Source organism: Cicer arietinum, chromosome 2 (assembly GCF_000331145.2).
Source record: "Cicer arietinum cultivar CDC Frontier isolate Library 1 chromosome 2, Cicar.CDCFrontier_v2.0, whole genome shotgun sequence".
NCBI classification, from domain to species: Eukaryota; Viridiplantae; Streptophyta; class Magnoliopsida; order Fabales; family Fabaceae; genus Cicer; species Cicer arietinum.
The window spans coordinates 9,552,764-9,565,969 of record NC_021161.2 but is presented as its reverse complement, the minus strand read 5'-3'; the positions used below and the strand labels follow the sequence as shown (position 1 = coordinate 9,565,969).

General features: G+C 32.4%; 2 protein-coding genes across 3 annotated transcripts; one reads left to right on the top strand and one right to left on the bottom strand.

The window, feature by feature from the left end:
• The first annotated feature begins 247 nt into the window (after positions 1-247).
• LOC101508608 (transcription factor MYB88-like) lies at positions 248-6,798 on the top strand. Of its 2 annotated transcripts, none has more exons than XM_012712822.3 (12): positions 248-1,173; positions 1,321-1,367; positions 1,499-1,555; positions 1,719-1,791; positions 2,523-2,578; positions 2,677-2,841; positions 2,920-3,101; positions 3,517-3,659; positions 3,849-3,985; positions 4,238-4,440; positions 4,869-5,017; positions 6,091-6,798. In XM_012712822.3, exons 1-12 carry the CDS (start codon positions 1,075-1,077, stop codon positions 6,196-6,198), a joined length of 1,419 nt encoding a protein of 472 aa, XP_012568276.1. In that variant the 5' UTR covers positions 248-1,074; the 3' UTR covers positions 6,199-6,798. The 2 variants fall into 2 exon arrangements, with proteins under 2 accessions (XP_012568276.1, XP_004490015.1); XM_004489958.4 differs by having other exon boundaries at positions 253-1,173; positions 4,872-5,017.
• Positions 6,799-8,612: 1,814 nt separating this feature from the next.
• On the bottom strand, positions 8,613-12,934 carry LOC101508290 (UDP-galactose/UDP-glucose transporter 3). Its single transcript, XM_004489957.4, has 7 exons — positions 12,726-12,934; positions 12,499-12,596; positions 12,064-12,194; positions 11,044-11,074; positions 10,295-10,398; positions 10,075-10,196; positions 8,613-9,351 (listed from the first exon to the last, which is right to left on the bottom strand). The coding sequence occupies exons 1-7, from the start codon at positions 12,827-12,829 to the stop codon at positions 8,943-8,945; spliced, it is 999 nt and encodes a 332-aa protein (XP_004490014.1). The 5' UTR covers positions 12,830-12,934; the 3' UTR covers positions 8,613-8,942.
• Between the last annotated feature and the right edge of the window lie 272 nt (positions 12,935-13,206).

Sequence of the window (13,206 nt, the reverse complement as noted above, 5' to 3'; positions counted from 1 at the left end):
ACCTTCTCATGTTTTCTTAAAAATTCAAAAAATTCAAACCATAAACTTCAGTATATGAACACATGAATTCATGTATATATATGATGGTAAATTTCAAGTGTTCTATATGAGTATATTTTTCTATTGCTTTATATTATCATCATCATATCTAAGGTATGATATTTGGTACTACCCTTTAGTGGACACTGCACGTAGCTCATAAAATTCAGTGTTATATTCAAACTTCACTTCATACCCGCCCACTAACACAAGCATCTATTCATTTTTATTTATTTTTATTTTTTTGACCCCACCATTTTTTTTTCTTGCAACATGACCGTTTTGAAAAAAGTTGGAGAGAGAAAAAAACCAAACAAAAAATAACAAACCAAACAAACACAGAGAAGAATCTCAAACATAGTATTCATACATAGTTGAGGTATTTGTCTACTTTAGAACATTGAAAAACACCACTTTTCTCATTTGGGTATTTTCAATTTTTTAGATCTACACTATCAATTTCATGTATAAAACATACAAGTATAAAAAAAAAATTCAAATACTGAAAATTCATTTGGGTTTTTGGAAAAATATGATTTTGATTCAAACCCATGTACCCTTTATAAATCCTTGTATGTTTTCTTGATTACCCATTTTCTGCCTTTCACTTTTTTCATTTAGTTTTTGTTCCTTAATTTTAGCATTAAGCATTGTTCTGTTTTGAAAACAGAGGAAAAGATAAGTGTTTCTGAAAAGTTAGAATCCAAAGCCATTTCATACAATTGAAATAGCTTTTTGTTAAGGTAGCTTTTAAGAATGGAATTTATGCTTATTACGGATCCCGTTTTGAAACAAAACACAGTGAGATTGTAAAAGGTGAATGAAAGAGATTTAGGAAGAAGGGTTTTTCCCTTTTTTGTTTTTTTTTGTTTATGTAAAAAAATATTTACAAAAAGTATTTTTTTTATGGTATATTATTATAAAGGAAGAGTGTTTGGCTTTAGCATGCAACTTGGCTCCTAGGAGCGTTTAAGAAAGAGAAACAACAACATTACCAAAAACCAAATAGAATAAACAATCACAAAGAGAAAGATCATGGAAGATATGAAGCAACAGCAGCATCAGAAACAAAAGCATCTTGCTAATGAAGAATCTAAGAAGAAGGAGCGTCACATTGTGACGTGGACTCAAGAGGTTCATTCTTCTTATCTGACCATAAAATATTATTATTAATTATTATTCTTTTGTTTATTTATATTCTTTTACCTACTATTATTTTGTTGAATTTATTTTATGATTCTTTTGATAAGTGTCTTATATGTGTGTTTGTGTGAGTTGCAGGAGGATGATATATTGAGAGAACAAATTGGAATCCATGGAACTGAAAAGTACTAATACTAATATACCCTTTTGGTTATTCTTCTTTTTGAGTTCACTAGTTAGTATTCACTAGTGATTTTTTAGTTTTCATTGACATATGTAAAACTAAGTTGATTTTCATTTCAATAATCACATGCAGTTGGGCAATAATTGCTTCTAAATTCAAGGATAAAACTACAAGACAGTGTAGAAGAAGGTGAAGTTTTTGAATTTTGATTATATTCATTCACCATATTTTTACTTTTTCATCAGTTATTAGTTATCTGTATTATACTTTAGATCATGAAGGTTTTCATGTCTTCTGTTTAATTGTTATTATTCTGTTTCTGATGCTTAAGTAATTAATGTACTATTAACAGATGGTATACTTATTTGAATTCTGATTTCAAGAAAGGAGGATGGTCACCAGAGGAAGACATGCTCTTATGTGAGGTAAAATTTTGCTCTCTATGTTCCAAAGCTTCACTTTCATACCATATAGTTGCCATTGGAATTTTTTTTTTTCTTAACCTTCTGATTTTCAAATAGTAATCCAAAGTTCAACCAGGACGTAGGTAAAGTCTAGTCAAAGATTGTTCAGAGTTTGAATTTGGGTACGACTAGTCAATTCGACTTTCACTGAAGTTCGTTAATCACTTGCGATTGGAGTTTAACAAGCTTATTTTATAATAATGGCCTATATAACTTTTAAATATGAACTTCATCTTTTCCTTTTTATCTTTTTTTCTGTCTTTTCTCACTGTGGTTAGGTCTCAATCCATTGATGAACTTAAGGATATTAAGTACTGGTACCAATGAAAGGTCACTTGTTTTCATCAAAATCTACCAGTGTTGTCAAATATCAATCATGCTAGTGCCATGGCAGATTGTGGTGATTTTGTTGGCAACTGCTATGGCCAATTTGTGAAGGATGACAACGCCATGGCATTTTATTTTATGGCAGATATAGCTGCTTAAAATGGCGAACTTTTGGCTTTCCGACAAGTCTCATTCACATTCGATAACACTGAAATCTACCCTAGTAAGATTAGGCTACAACCAAAACTAACAAAGATCTTCTATTTGTATAACTCTTCTGGTGACACCAATTGTATTTCACTAAACTTGTATCTTATCTCAGTAAATCTGATTTGAGAGCTAATTTATTGCTATTATATCTTTAGGCTCAAAAAATATTTGGCAACAGATGGACAGAAATAGCAAAGGTGGTATCAGGCAGGTAACCAAAAATTCATTCTTTTCATCACCAAAGACCAAAATATACATTTTTTTTTGCGACATTATTCTAATTGAAATGCTTCATTTCTTTGTATGCAGAACGGATAACGCTGTGAAAAACCGTTTCTCGACATTGTGCAAAAAGAGAGCTAAATATGAAGCCTTAGCAAAAGAGAACAACACTTCATACACAAATTCGAATAACAAAAGGATTATTTTCCGAGACGCAGCATCAGAATCTGCAGTAGATTATAAGAAGATGAGGTATATTAATTAAGCTAACAAATCAAAATACATAAATTCTATGAAGAAGTGTTAACATTTCATTCATTTTCTAAATAGGAGGTCTCATATCCCTGATGATGCAGAAAAGATCAACTTTGCAGACAGATCACATAAACTAAATGAAACTCCAATGAATCAGCAGTCAAGAGTGCCGTTAGCAGTTTTAGCTCAAAACTCTCATAACGTCAACAACTTGCCAAATCAGCATCATGTCTGCAATGTGAAGTTTAGTGGTTATGGTAATTACTATTGAAATTTTTTAATCATGAAACCTTATCCTTGCAATTGTCAAACCAATGTTGGCTGTTATAGCGGCGCTATAACCTAGCAGAGTTATTATTATGCGATATGCTATTTTGTACAAAGGGTTGTCAAATAACAGCTATAGCGGTGCTATAGCATTGTAATGTAGCCAAATTTGAACAAACTACTCTGCGATCCACAATTGACAACACTGTGTGAAACTCAAACTAAATTATTTTCTATTTTAAATTTCAGTTGATATGCTTTGACTAATTACTACAATTATTGGAAACACGTCAACTGAAAATGAAAACAGAAAATGAACCAAACATCCTCTAATATATTAAGCCATAAATAACTTTGGCCATCCTATTATTATAATTTAACTCATGATTTCTCATGCCTTTGCAGCTCAAAACAAAATTCAAGGAACATTTCTTAAAAAGGATGACCCAAAGATAAGCGCGTTGATGCAACAAGCCGAGCTACTAACTTCACTAGCTCTAAAACTTGATGCAGAGAATATGGACCAAAGTCTTGAAAATGCATGGAAGGTGAGAGGCTTGATAGTTTCCCAACTTTCTCTTGGTTTGATTTTTGAACATCATATGAACTTCTTCCAAATTAAATTCCAATTGTGTTAATGCATTCAAAAGCAAAAACCAAAGTAGAATATATTATATATGTCAAGAAGTTCAATATCAAAAGAACTAAATCAACTTTTAATGTGTGTATTGATTCAGGTTCTTCAAGAGTTTCTGAACCGAAACAAAGAATCGGATATTCCTGGATATAAGATTCCAGATTTACAGCTTGTAGATCTTAAAGATTTATTGGAAGACTTAAAGAATAGTAGTGAGGAAATCCAGCCATGTTGGAGGTACTTTAAGTTCATTGAACTTTGAAAATATATAACTTTCATGAGGGATATGGAATATCTAATAGCCTATGTAGCACCAACACTTTAGATGGAAAGTGTGTCCAGTGTCATATATCAATGTAAGACACTGATATGACACTGACACATGTGGTTACATTTAACTATTTTTATTTTTAAATTATTATTGGTGTCAATGTTGTTTCTGTGTTTGTGTCAATGTTTCATAGCTAATCACTTCTGAATCTATAACAGGTATATGGAATTATATGAAGACTCTCCAGGCAGTTCTGAACACAGTACAGAGTCAGGTAATCTGCCTCATTCTTCTGATGAGAATTTGGAACACTCACTGCATCAAGATTGTGGAACTGAATTGAAATCTATACAAATTGGAGACCAAAAGGAAGTTGGAGGATGTGATCAAGTGGTTCTTTCTAGTGCATCCTTGGATCAAGGTAAGATTATCAAATCCTAAGATAAAAATATATATACTAGGGAATATCATTTTTAGTCACCGTTCTACATGACCGGCCCAAGAGTTAGGCTACTAAAGCCCTACCTTTAGGACTACAAACAAAGATTTATTTGTCATGAATTTTTAAACAAAAAGGCTTAGATTAATGGTTTCTCAACTAAAGAAGAAAAAATATATTAAAACTTGTTTTAGGCCTCAATGACTGTTAAAAGCTATTGGGCTGCCCTGCCACTTTGCTGGTCAATGATGTTCAGAAAAAGGGTTAATCTGTGGCCACTTATTGAAATGGTTAATTATTCTAAAACTGAAAATATTTCGACCAAAATGTTTCAATTTCTTTAGAAGAAAAAAAACTTATATAGCACCTTTCACTATTGGAGAATTGCTAATTAAATATTTATCTTGTAGCAGATATATTCTCATCTTGTGAGGAACAGATAAACATTGATGGTATTGTTTCTTCCTTATCAAGTACAGAGTTCAGTTCCCCTCTTCAAGTTACCCCTCTGTTTAGATCCTTAGCTGCAGGAATTCCTAGTCCACAATTTTCAGAAAGTGTAAGTTACACAGGCCCTTTGGAGATCAAATAACTAAGTTCAATAGTGAGATTAAAGCACTAATAGTGATAACTGATAAGTATTCTCGTTAGAATTTAATTTATATGCATTGACAATGTAAATAGTTTTACATAGATGTCCAATCAAATTTCACTGTTTAAATATTTGTATATATGTGTTAGGAAATGATATTATGACGTATCAAAATAGTGAGATTTGATTGAATGTATGAGTAAAAGTGCAAACAAATTAAACTCTTATGAAAAGATAGTTATGTAAATGGACATAGGTTTTAAGATAAGAAATAACTTGTTCAATAATAACACATAATAAATCATGCAACTAAAACTGTTGAGTTTTGCAATTCAAGGATAAATTAGGCTTCTTTGCAGGCAGTGCTTAGTAGTACTTTTAATATTTTTAATTCCTAATAGTATATAAAGTATCTTAGGGCTTGTGTGGTTTGGGAAAACATTTTCTGTTTTCATTTATTTTTTCATTTTTACTTTTAATTACAAAACTCTGAAACCAAAGACACAATTAGGGCAACATACAGGTTATTTGTAGCACTCATGCAATGCCTTCCAAACAAAAGCTTTTACTTTGAAATACTAGTGTCTCATTCTCTTCTTTAATAAGGAAATACTTTGACATAAAATATTATGCAATATGCATATATTACAAGAAAAGATGAAACTTGTATTTGTTTCCATGAAATATTTTTCACTCACAGTATGAAGTACTTGTGTTATTTTTTTCTTGCTAAGTAAATATGGAACAGCCATTTTCCGTACTATATAGTTGAAGCCGATAATTACATTATCTTCGCGCTGAATACTATTGGAACAAAGGAACTTATAACAAACAAGAAATCATTATATGACAGGATTTTAAGTGCAATCTGTTTGTTGAAATCATCGTGTCTATTTTTCTTATCAGTCATATCATATCTATAAAACAGAATAATATATTTACCATACCATGCATGCAGCATCAACCATAAAAAATTTAAACATAGGTAACTATATTTTCTTCTTTCTCTGACACTTCATATTTTTTTTTTATTTTTTCAGGAAAGGAACTTCCTTATGAAAACACTTGGAATGGAGTCTCCATCCCTCAACCCAATCGCCAATCCCTCGCAACCGCCGCTCTGCAAAAGAGCCCTCTTACAAAGTTAATAATTTCAATATTTCTGTCATCTGAAATACCGAAATATTTATATCCTTTCTCCTTTCTTAGTCCTTACTTTCTCGCGACCATCTCGCACCGTTAGTTCTTCTCATCCTGGTTTGAGAACGATTGCAATTTTGTTCAGCCTAAAATTTTGATAGGCCTACCCTCCCTTAGAATGTTAGGTACATTCTAAGGACCTTTTCAACATATTTAACAGTCTTTTTCCTACCCTTTAGAATTTACATTTCATGATACTTGCACCGAAAATTTAGCGTGCTTAGCGTGTCATTCTTTGGTTTGTTTTTTCTTTGATATTGTTCTGGGTTTGTTTTTCTCCAATCCAGCATTTGGTCTTGGTTTGTTTTTTTGTACAGAGCCTGCTGCGTGATCGGCAATTCGCCAATCCTACTACATATAATGAATAGAGAGATAGATAGAAGAAAAAGAGTGTAAAAAGATTAGCCAGTGGCAAATATGATTCCTATTTGTTGTTTTGGGTGTGCATAGGTTATAGAATAAATAATGCTTTTCCTTTTTTTGGTTCTGATGTACTGAAACATAGTTATAATTGGAGTGGAAATGCATTTTGGTTTTGGTGTGTGGAATGCAGATGTTATTTCTCTCTCTCTCTCTCTCTAACCTGGATTTAACACAACCATATATCTGTTTTTTTTTTTAAACCATATCATTAGTGTGAAGTATCTACTGGCTTTTGTTGATAACTAATCTTTGCCAAAGAATCTAACTACTACCTTTAGTGGGGTCTCTCCTTCCAACCACATTTTTCCATCTAAAAGGTTTGAACCTGAAATATTGCTTTAAAGATCCGAGCTTAATTCCGCTCAAACTAATGTAATATTGTTGTTATGTGCTATTCTTAAAAATAAAAGAGTTAAATATGTTTTTATTCTCTATAAAACTTTCTTATATGTTTAGTTCCTATGTATGTTTTCATTGATGTTTGATTTTCAACTTGTGATTTTGATAAAATTAATCTACTTTTGGTCCTTGAAATCACAAATTGGAGACTAAATATGAATGGAAGTTGGTACCTGAACTAAACTTGATTATAGAGTATTTGATAGAGAATAAAAACATATTTAATCTAACAAAGGAAACTAAAAGAAAAATAAGAGCAAGGAGTTCTCACTTCTCAGCAGGGAAAGAAACAAGCACGAGGAAATACTTCTCTTCTCATATTGTGAAAGTAAAGTTTCAAGATTACTTCCCTAACCCTGTTTCCAGAAGAGAAATCTAAGAGAAAATTGCCAAATAACATCACTTAGAACTCGGTGGTTGAATAGTTCAACTGGTTAAGCTTAAGGTTAAAGAAGTAGCAAGAGTTAAAGGATCATAGTCCAAATTTTTTTTTAATGAAAAAAATACTAACATAACTATATGTTAGCATTTGTCGATCCAAAAACAAAAAGCATCACTTAGAGACTATAGGAAACAAACACCAAAATTTTATTGCAAATATGAAATTCATTCGCAATTACAAAAGACACATCTTTCAACAACAAAAGCTTCATTTTATACCATAAAGCAAAAAGACAAACTTAACAAGAAATATGAAGAATGCAGAAGTTCTAAACTGTACAACGAACCTCATAATCTGATCTGACAGAAGCATACATGCAAACATTTCTCACTGTTTTCCTTCTGTCAGCTCTTAGTCACAGTTATTTTACCATGGAGTGTGTGTACTGTGCTTTGCAGAAAAACAATTGTGAAGGAACAGCATTCTTATTTAGTAGGATGGTTAGTTCATAGATGGGGGTTGTGATGGAAGACAGATAGATAATAATGACTATGGCAAAAGCAATTAGTAAAAAGAGGGAGGGAACTTCCTACAAAATAAAGCACATTAGTTAGCTGTTAACTTTCTCAAAGGAAGGTACATTTTGACTAATTTGACCTCCAAATTTCAACTCATTTGAGTAGTAGGTCTTACCTAAACAGATATACATGGTCAAACCTAATTGGTTTTTATTTGGAAGTAATTAAGATTATTTTTAAAATAAGTAAAGCTATTTAATAATTATTTATGTTCTGTTTTTTGGGGCAACATACAGTGAAATTGTTCATGTAGCTACAATTTTAAAATTAGTACATAAAGTACTAATCATATCAACAATAGACATGTCCCCCACCTTTATAAAGTCAGTTTGCTCATTGAGATCCAACCACTAAAATCTTCTATTTTTTTCTCTTTGCTTTTTTCCCCACCTGACTATCAAACACACTTTATGATTATTGATTATCTAATGGTTCTATAAAATGTCAATTAGTTTTTGATTAGTTTATATTGCATAAGAGAAAAAATAAAGTTCTCATTCACCTTGATTAAATTTTATCCCAAGTTCTTCAACTTTGAGTTCAAGTTTTATTGAAAGCAAAATTAACAGAACAAAGCATAAATTTGAAAGAACAAAACAAAAGATGAGATAATCTGAAAATCTTGTTTACATAGAGTATAGCTTAGCCTTAGAGTGCTATAAGATTAAAACTAGCTGTTCTTACAATGCTCAGACAACTAAAAATTAGCACAATTAAAAAGAAAATGGGCTCTAAACTTTTCACTTATCAAAAGGAATCTATCCAATTACAATTTACTAATATTCCTTTGTATATATAAACCTAAATCTGGTTCATTGAACCTTCAAGGTTTTAATGATTTATATATCGAGGGTTGAAGGACAAATTAGCTAAAATAGAATTGACGGACTTCAAAAAATTCTGCAGGTCTTCATGTGGCTTTTCTCTTCTTCTGCAATCTCTGCAACTTCTGCCACTTGAGATAAATCTGGTATGATAATCCAGAGAATACCATAGAAACACACCCCCATTGTTTTGTTGAAAGGGGATTCCCACTCAATAGTGAAGATATTACAATGCTAACGAATTTTCGAGTGGTAGTGATGGTAGTGTTAGCCAAAGAGCCAAACCGGCTTATAGTCAAGAAGATAAAGTTCTGTCCTACAGCACCACAGCAACAATAGAGAAAAATATCCCATGCTGCCTCTGGATGCTGTTTGCAAAAGTGAACTGCCTCAAATCCACTGCCACTGGGCCATCCAAACATGTAAATCATATTGTATATTGTTCCCCATAAATTCATGCCCAACATAATATCCCAAGCACTTGTTTTCGGGTACCTGAGTAAGACAAACCAATAGTTTGGAAGAGTAAGCATTAAGACCATTGAATCTTTATTTAGGATGTTAAAGAATCATTTGTCACAAAGAAAGCCTAACAATGTTGAGATTTGAAAAAGATACATTCATATGCCCATGAAACAGAAACTCAAACAATTGACATGTGAGTGCAACTACGGGCAATAAGAGTTTTCCTACAAGCAAACATCACAAGGAGAGGGAAACATGATAAATTTGGTATTGTTTGTGACTTAAGTATCAAATTATCCATATAGACAGTCCTAAAGACCAATACCATCAGCCAGTAACCTTACTGGGAAAGCCTAAAATTGTATGCCAGTTGATTTGAGTTTTACATTTTTAGCTGCCAATATTAAACTTATCTCCAATAAAAACATCTACTTGACTACAGAATTAACTAAAAATAGCAGCATTGCATACTTCATGGTTGGAACAAAAGACAACACCTTAAACAAAGACAAAATTCCGAAACTGTCCGTTCAGAAATCATTAAGATTAGGTGCTCTTCCTTTATAACATAGATTACAAACTTCCATTAAGTTATAGTTACTTATCTGTCATACCAATGCCACAAAGAAGAAAGGAGTAAAAGAGAGGAAATCAAGTACGCGCACAAGTGTAAGTTTTGTAGTTTACATGCTATAGACAGGCTAGTATTGCTATATGCCAAATCAAAAGAGAGAAAAACTTCACTTATATTACCTTGCTTTTAAGGAATCCTGGGTTGCATTAGTAAACCCATCAAAAGCAAGATTCAAGAAACATAGCCCATATCCAAGGGGAGCATTTGGATGTGCCAGCTTGCTGATAGTCTTTGAGCTAGTCTGTAATGCATAATAAATTTATAAAGATGAGCAGCATTCAAAGGCCATCAAAATTCAGCCAAGACAGATGAAGTCTATTATATTGAGAAGTTCCGAACCTTTAGTAGTGCAAATGTTGAAACCCCTCCAGCAACAAGGAAGGTACAAAGGTATTCTGGAAAGGTGTATCTTATACCATATACGAGTGAACCCATCAGCATAACTGCATTAAAGTTAATCATTTGTTAGACATTTTAAGAATGGTTCTCAAAGTCTGAGGATAAATTTAAATATTAAAGTTAAGCAAATAAAATTGAATATAAGCTTTTCTATTATCGTTTTCGACCAAATGTTTAAACAGAAGAACTAGCCATAAGCTCCACCATTTAAGACACACAAATGACTGTAAATGAATGCAGTTATTTCAACCCACCCTCACATGGGAGGAAGGAAAGGGCGCATACTAAGTAAAAGTTTAAGACATAAAACAAGATTGATTATTAAGTCAAAAGCAATATAACATTCATCACAGGCGCAAGGACAAGAACTACAGAAGTCTCAAAGAATACATAACCACAAAACTATCCAATTTTTTGCTTAAATTATAAAGTTCAACTTCCGTTGGCTTACCAAACTTGAGAAAATGAAATTCATCTACAAGTTACCCCAAATCCCCCTTAACCTCAAAAGTATAGGAATAACAAATATTGAATCACTTAAGCACATAAAATAACTATATAATTCCATCAGAATTTCAAGACAACTATATAAATAAAATTAAAGCATAAAACCTCAGCTAATTTTCATGTGTATCAAAGTAAAATAAAATGCAAGCTTTATTTTTTAGCATTAAGTTCAATGTACTGACCTGGTATCATTTTTGAGGACTTTGCCAGCACCTGCATGTAGTAAAAAGAACACCCCTTTTAAAATGCTCTTAGTCTTATGCTAAAAAGTAAAAACATTTGAATAAGCCACATAAAAATGCTGCTGTGTGCAGGATAAACAACTAAAAGTTGCTTCAACCTGTACACACAATGTGTGGCTAGCTTGTGCTTTAGAGCATTCTCTAATGGTGCAACCAAGATAGAGTTGCTTAACTCATTTTTGGTGAGCCTTATTGGGCCACACCAACTTTAATCACTTTATCATGTTCCTACTCCAATAGTGAAACCATTTAAAGACTCAAACGAGTCCAACATTTACCTCAAATCTTTATACTTTTTATTTGTTTTAACTTGAGCGACTATAAGGAACCTTACCTTGTAAGGTAACTCCTTACAGGTGGCAGTACCAACTTAATGTTGAAAAAAGTAAGACCCATTTTTATCTCTAAGAACACCAATGAAGGTTTCTTCCCCTATTTAGAACCAAGCTAAAAAGCCACCTCCATTGCAATGTCAGAGAATATGGTGCTTGTTAAGACAGAGTCCTCTATTAGGCACCTCTATCCTCCTCATGCAGGCCCATATGTAGAGTTATTGTGATGATTATGTTGAAAATGTAATGATGTAAAGTTATTTGTGAGACCTATTTAGTACATTAATTGGTACGGAGAGATTGAGTGTTTATTAGATAATAATATTAAAAAAGTATTAAGGAGTCATGTATACATGAGGAGTCCTCTTAATGACTCAATAAGGCACTCCTACTGGAAAGATGCATTTCTTTATCATATTTTGTTTTCCTTTTTAATTCTAATCACATACCATAGTTTTTGCGATTTCATTATTTTTCAACACAATACCTATTAAAGTTATAATATTTTAAAGTCAAACTCATAACAATATATAAAAATCCTATACTATATATTAATTAAATCAAACAGAGTAATTTCTATAAAAGTAGCCACAATTAACAAAGAAAGAAACAGAAGAAGCAATCATGCCTGAGCAGGGTAACTAATATACTTCAAAGCTTCAATTCCCATAGCAGGACCAATGGTGTTAGTAATTCCAGCACTCCAATAAGACCACCAAGGAGCACCACCAGAATTTCCACCAGACCATATCTTTATCACTATATTTACATAACAATCACAATAAAAAAGAGAAAAAATGAGACATACACTATTTACACTTACCTCTATTAAAGATTCTATAATGCCAGTTATTTTCAAAATACAGTTATAAAGTAAGCTTATGTGACAATACAAAAAGTTTCCATTAGATGACAGTATAAAACTAATTTACACCAACTCACTAAATCTCCTTAAACTCGTTAAAAACTGGAAGAAGAAAAAAATACACAAAGTCTGCACATTAATTCAAAAGATAGAGAAAGTAAAAAAAGGAATAATTAGTATATAGAAAAAGAAACTCACTTATATATGACCAGATTAAACACACCACGTTCTGTGCCAAGTTCAATACCGCAAGGTGTTCGAATCTTTCACCGTCTGGACCAAATCGCTTCGTTGACCTGAAAATCAAATCACAGAGAAATCATTAATAAGTACTCACATTTCAAAAATTCACAACGAATTTCGATTTGATAACTGAAACTGATTACGATGATCGAAGGATCGATTGTAGGAAGTGAAAATCTTACAGTGTTTCCTGAAGAATGCCTTGGTAGATATAAGCCGACCAGATTCCGGCAACGCAGAAGGCGAGTACAAGGACGCGGCGGAGACCTCCGCCGTGAGCTTCCATTGGAGCAAGGAGATTTTCCGGTTTGGTTTATTTGGGGGATTTGGGATTTTTATGTGAACCGGAATGAGAGAACCGGAACTGTGAAGATCGGAAGGAATAAGTAAAGTGTTAATAGGGCGCCAAGTTAAGTAACGTGGGTTGTACCACGTGGCGTGTTTTGATTGGTTTATGATACGCCATCGTGTTCCTCATTGGATGTGAAAACTCATGCCTCGTTTTCATGTTTTCACTGGTCGCATTTTTTAAATATATTGGTTATGGATGGTTTCTACTTTTAGTTTTTTCAGTTAAAAATTCAAGGTCTAATTGTTCCTTAAATAAAGTTTTACTTTTAATTTTTTTTAAAGTGTAATTAAATATATCTTTAAATAAATTAA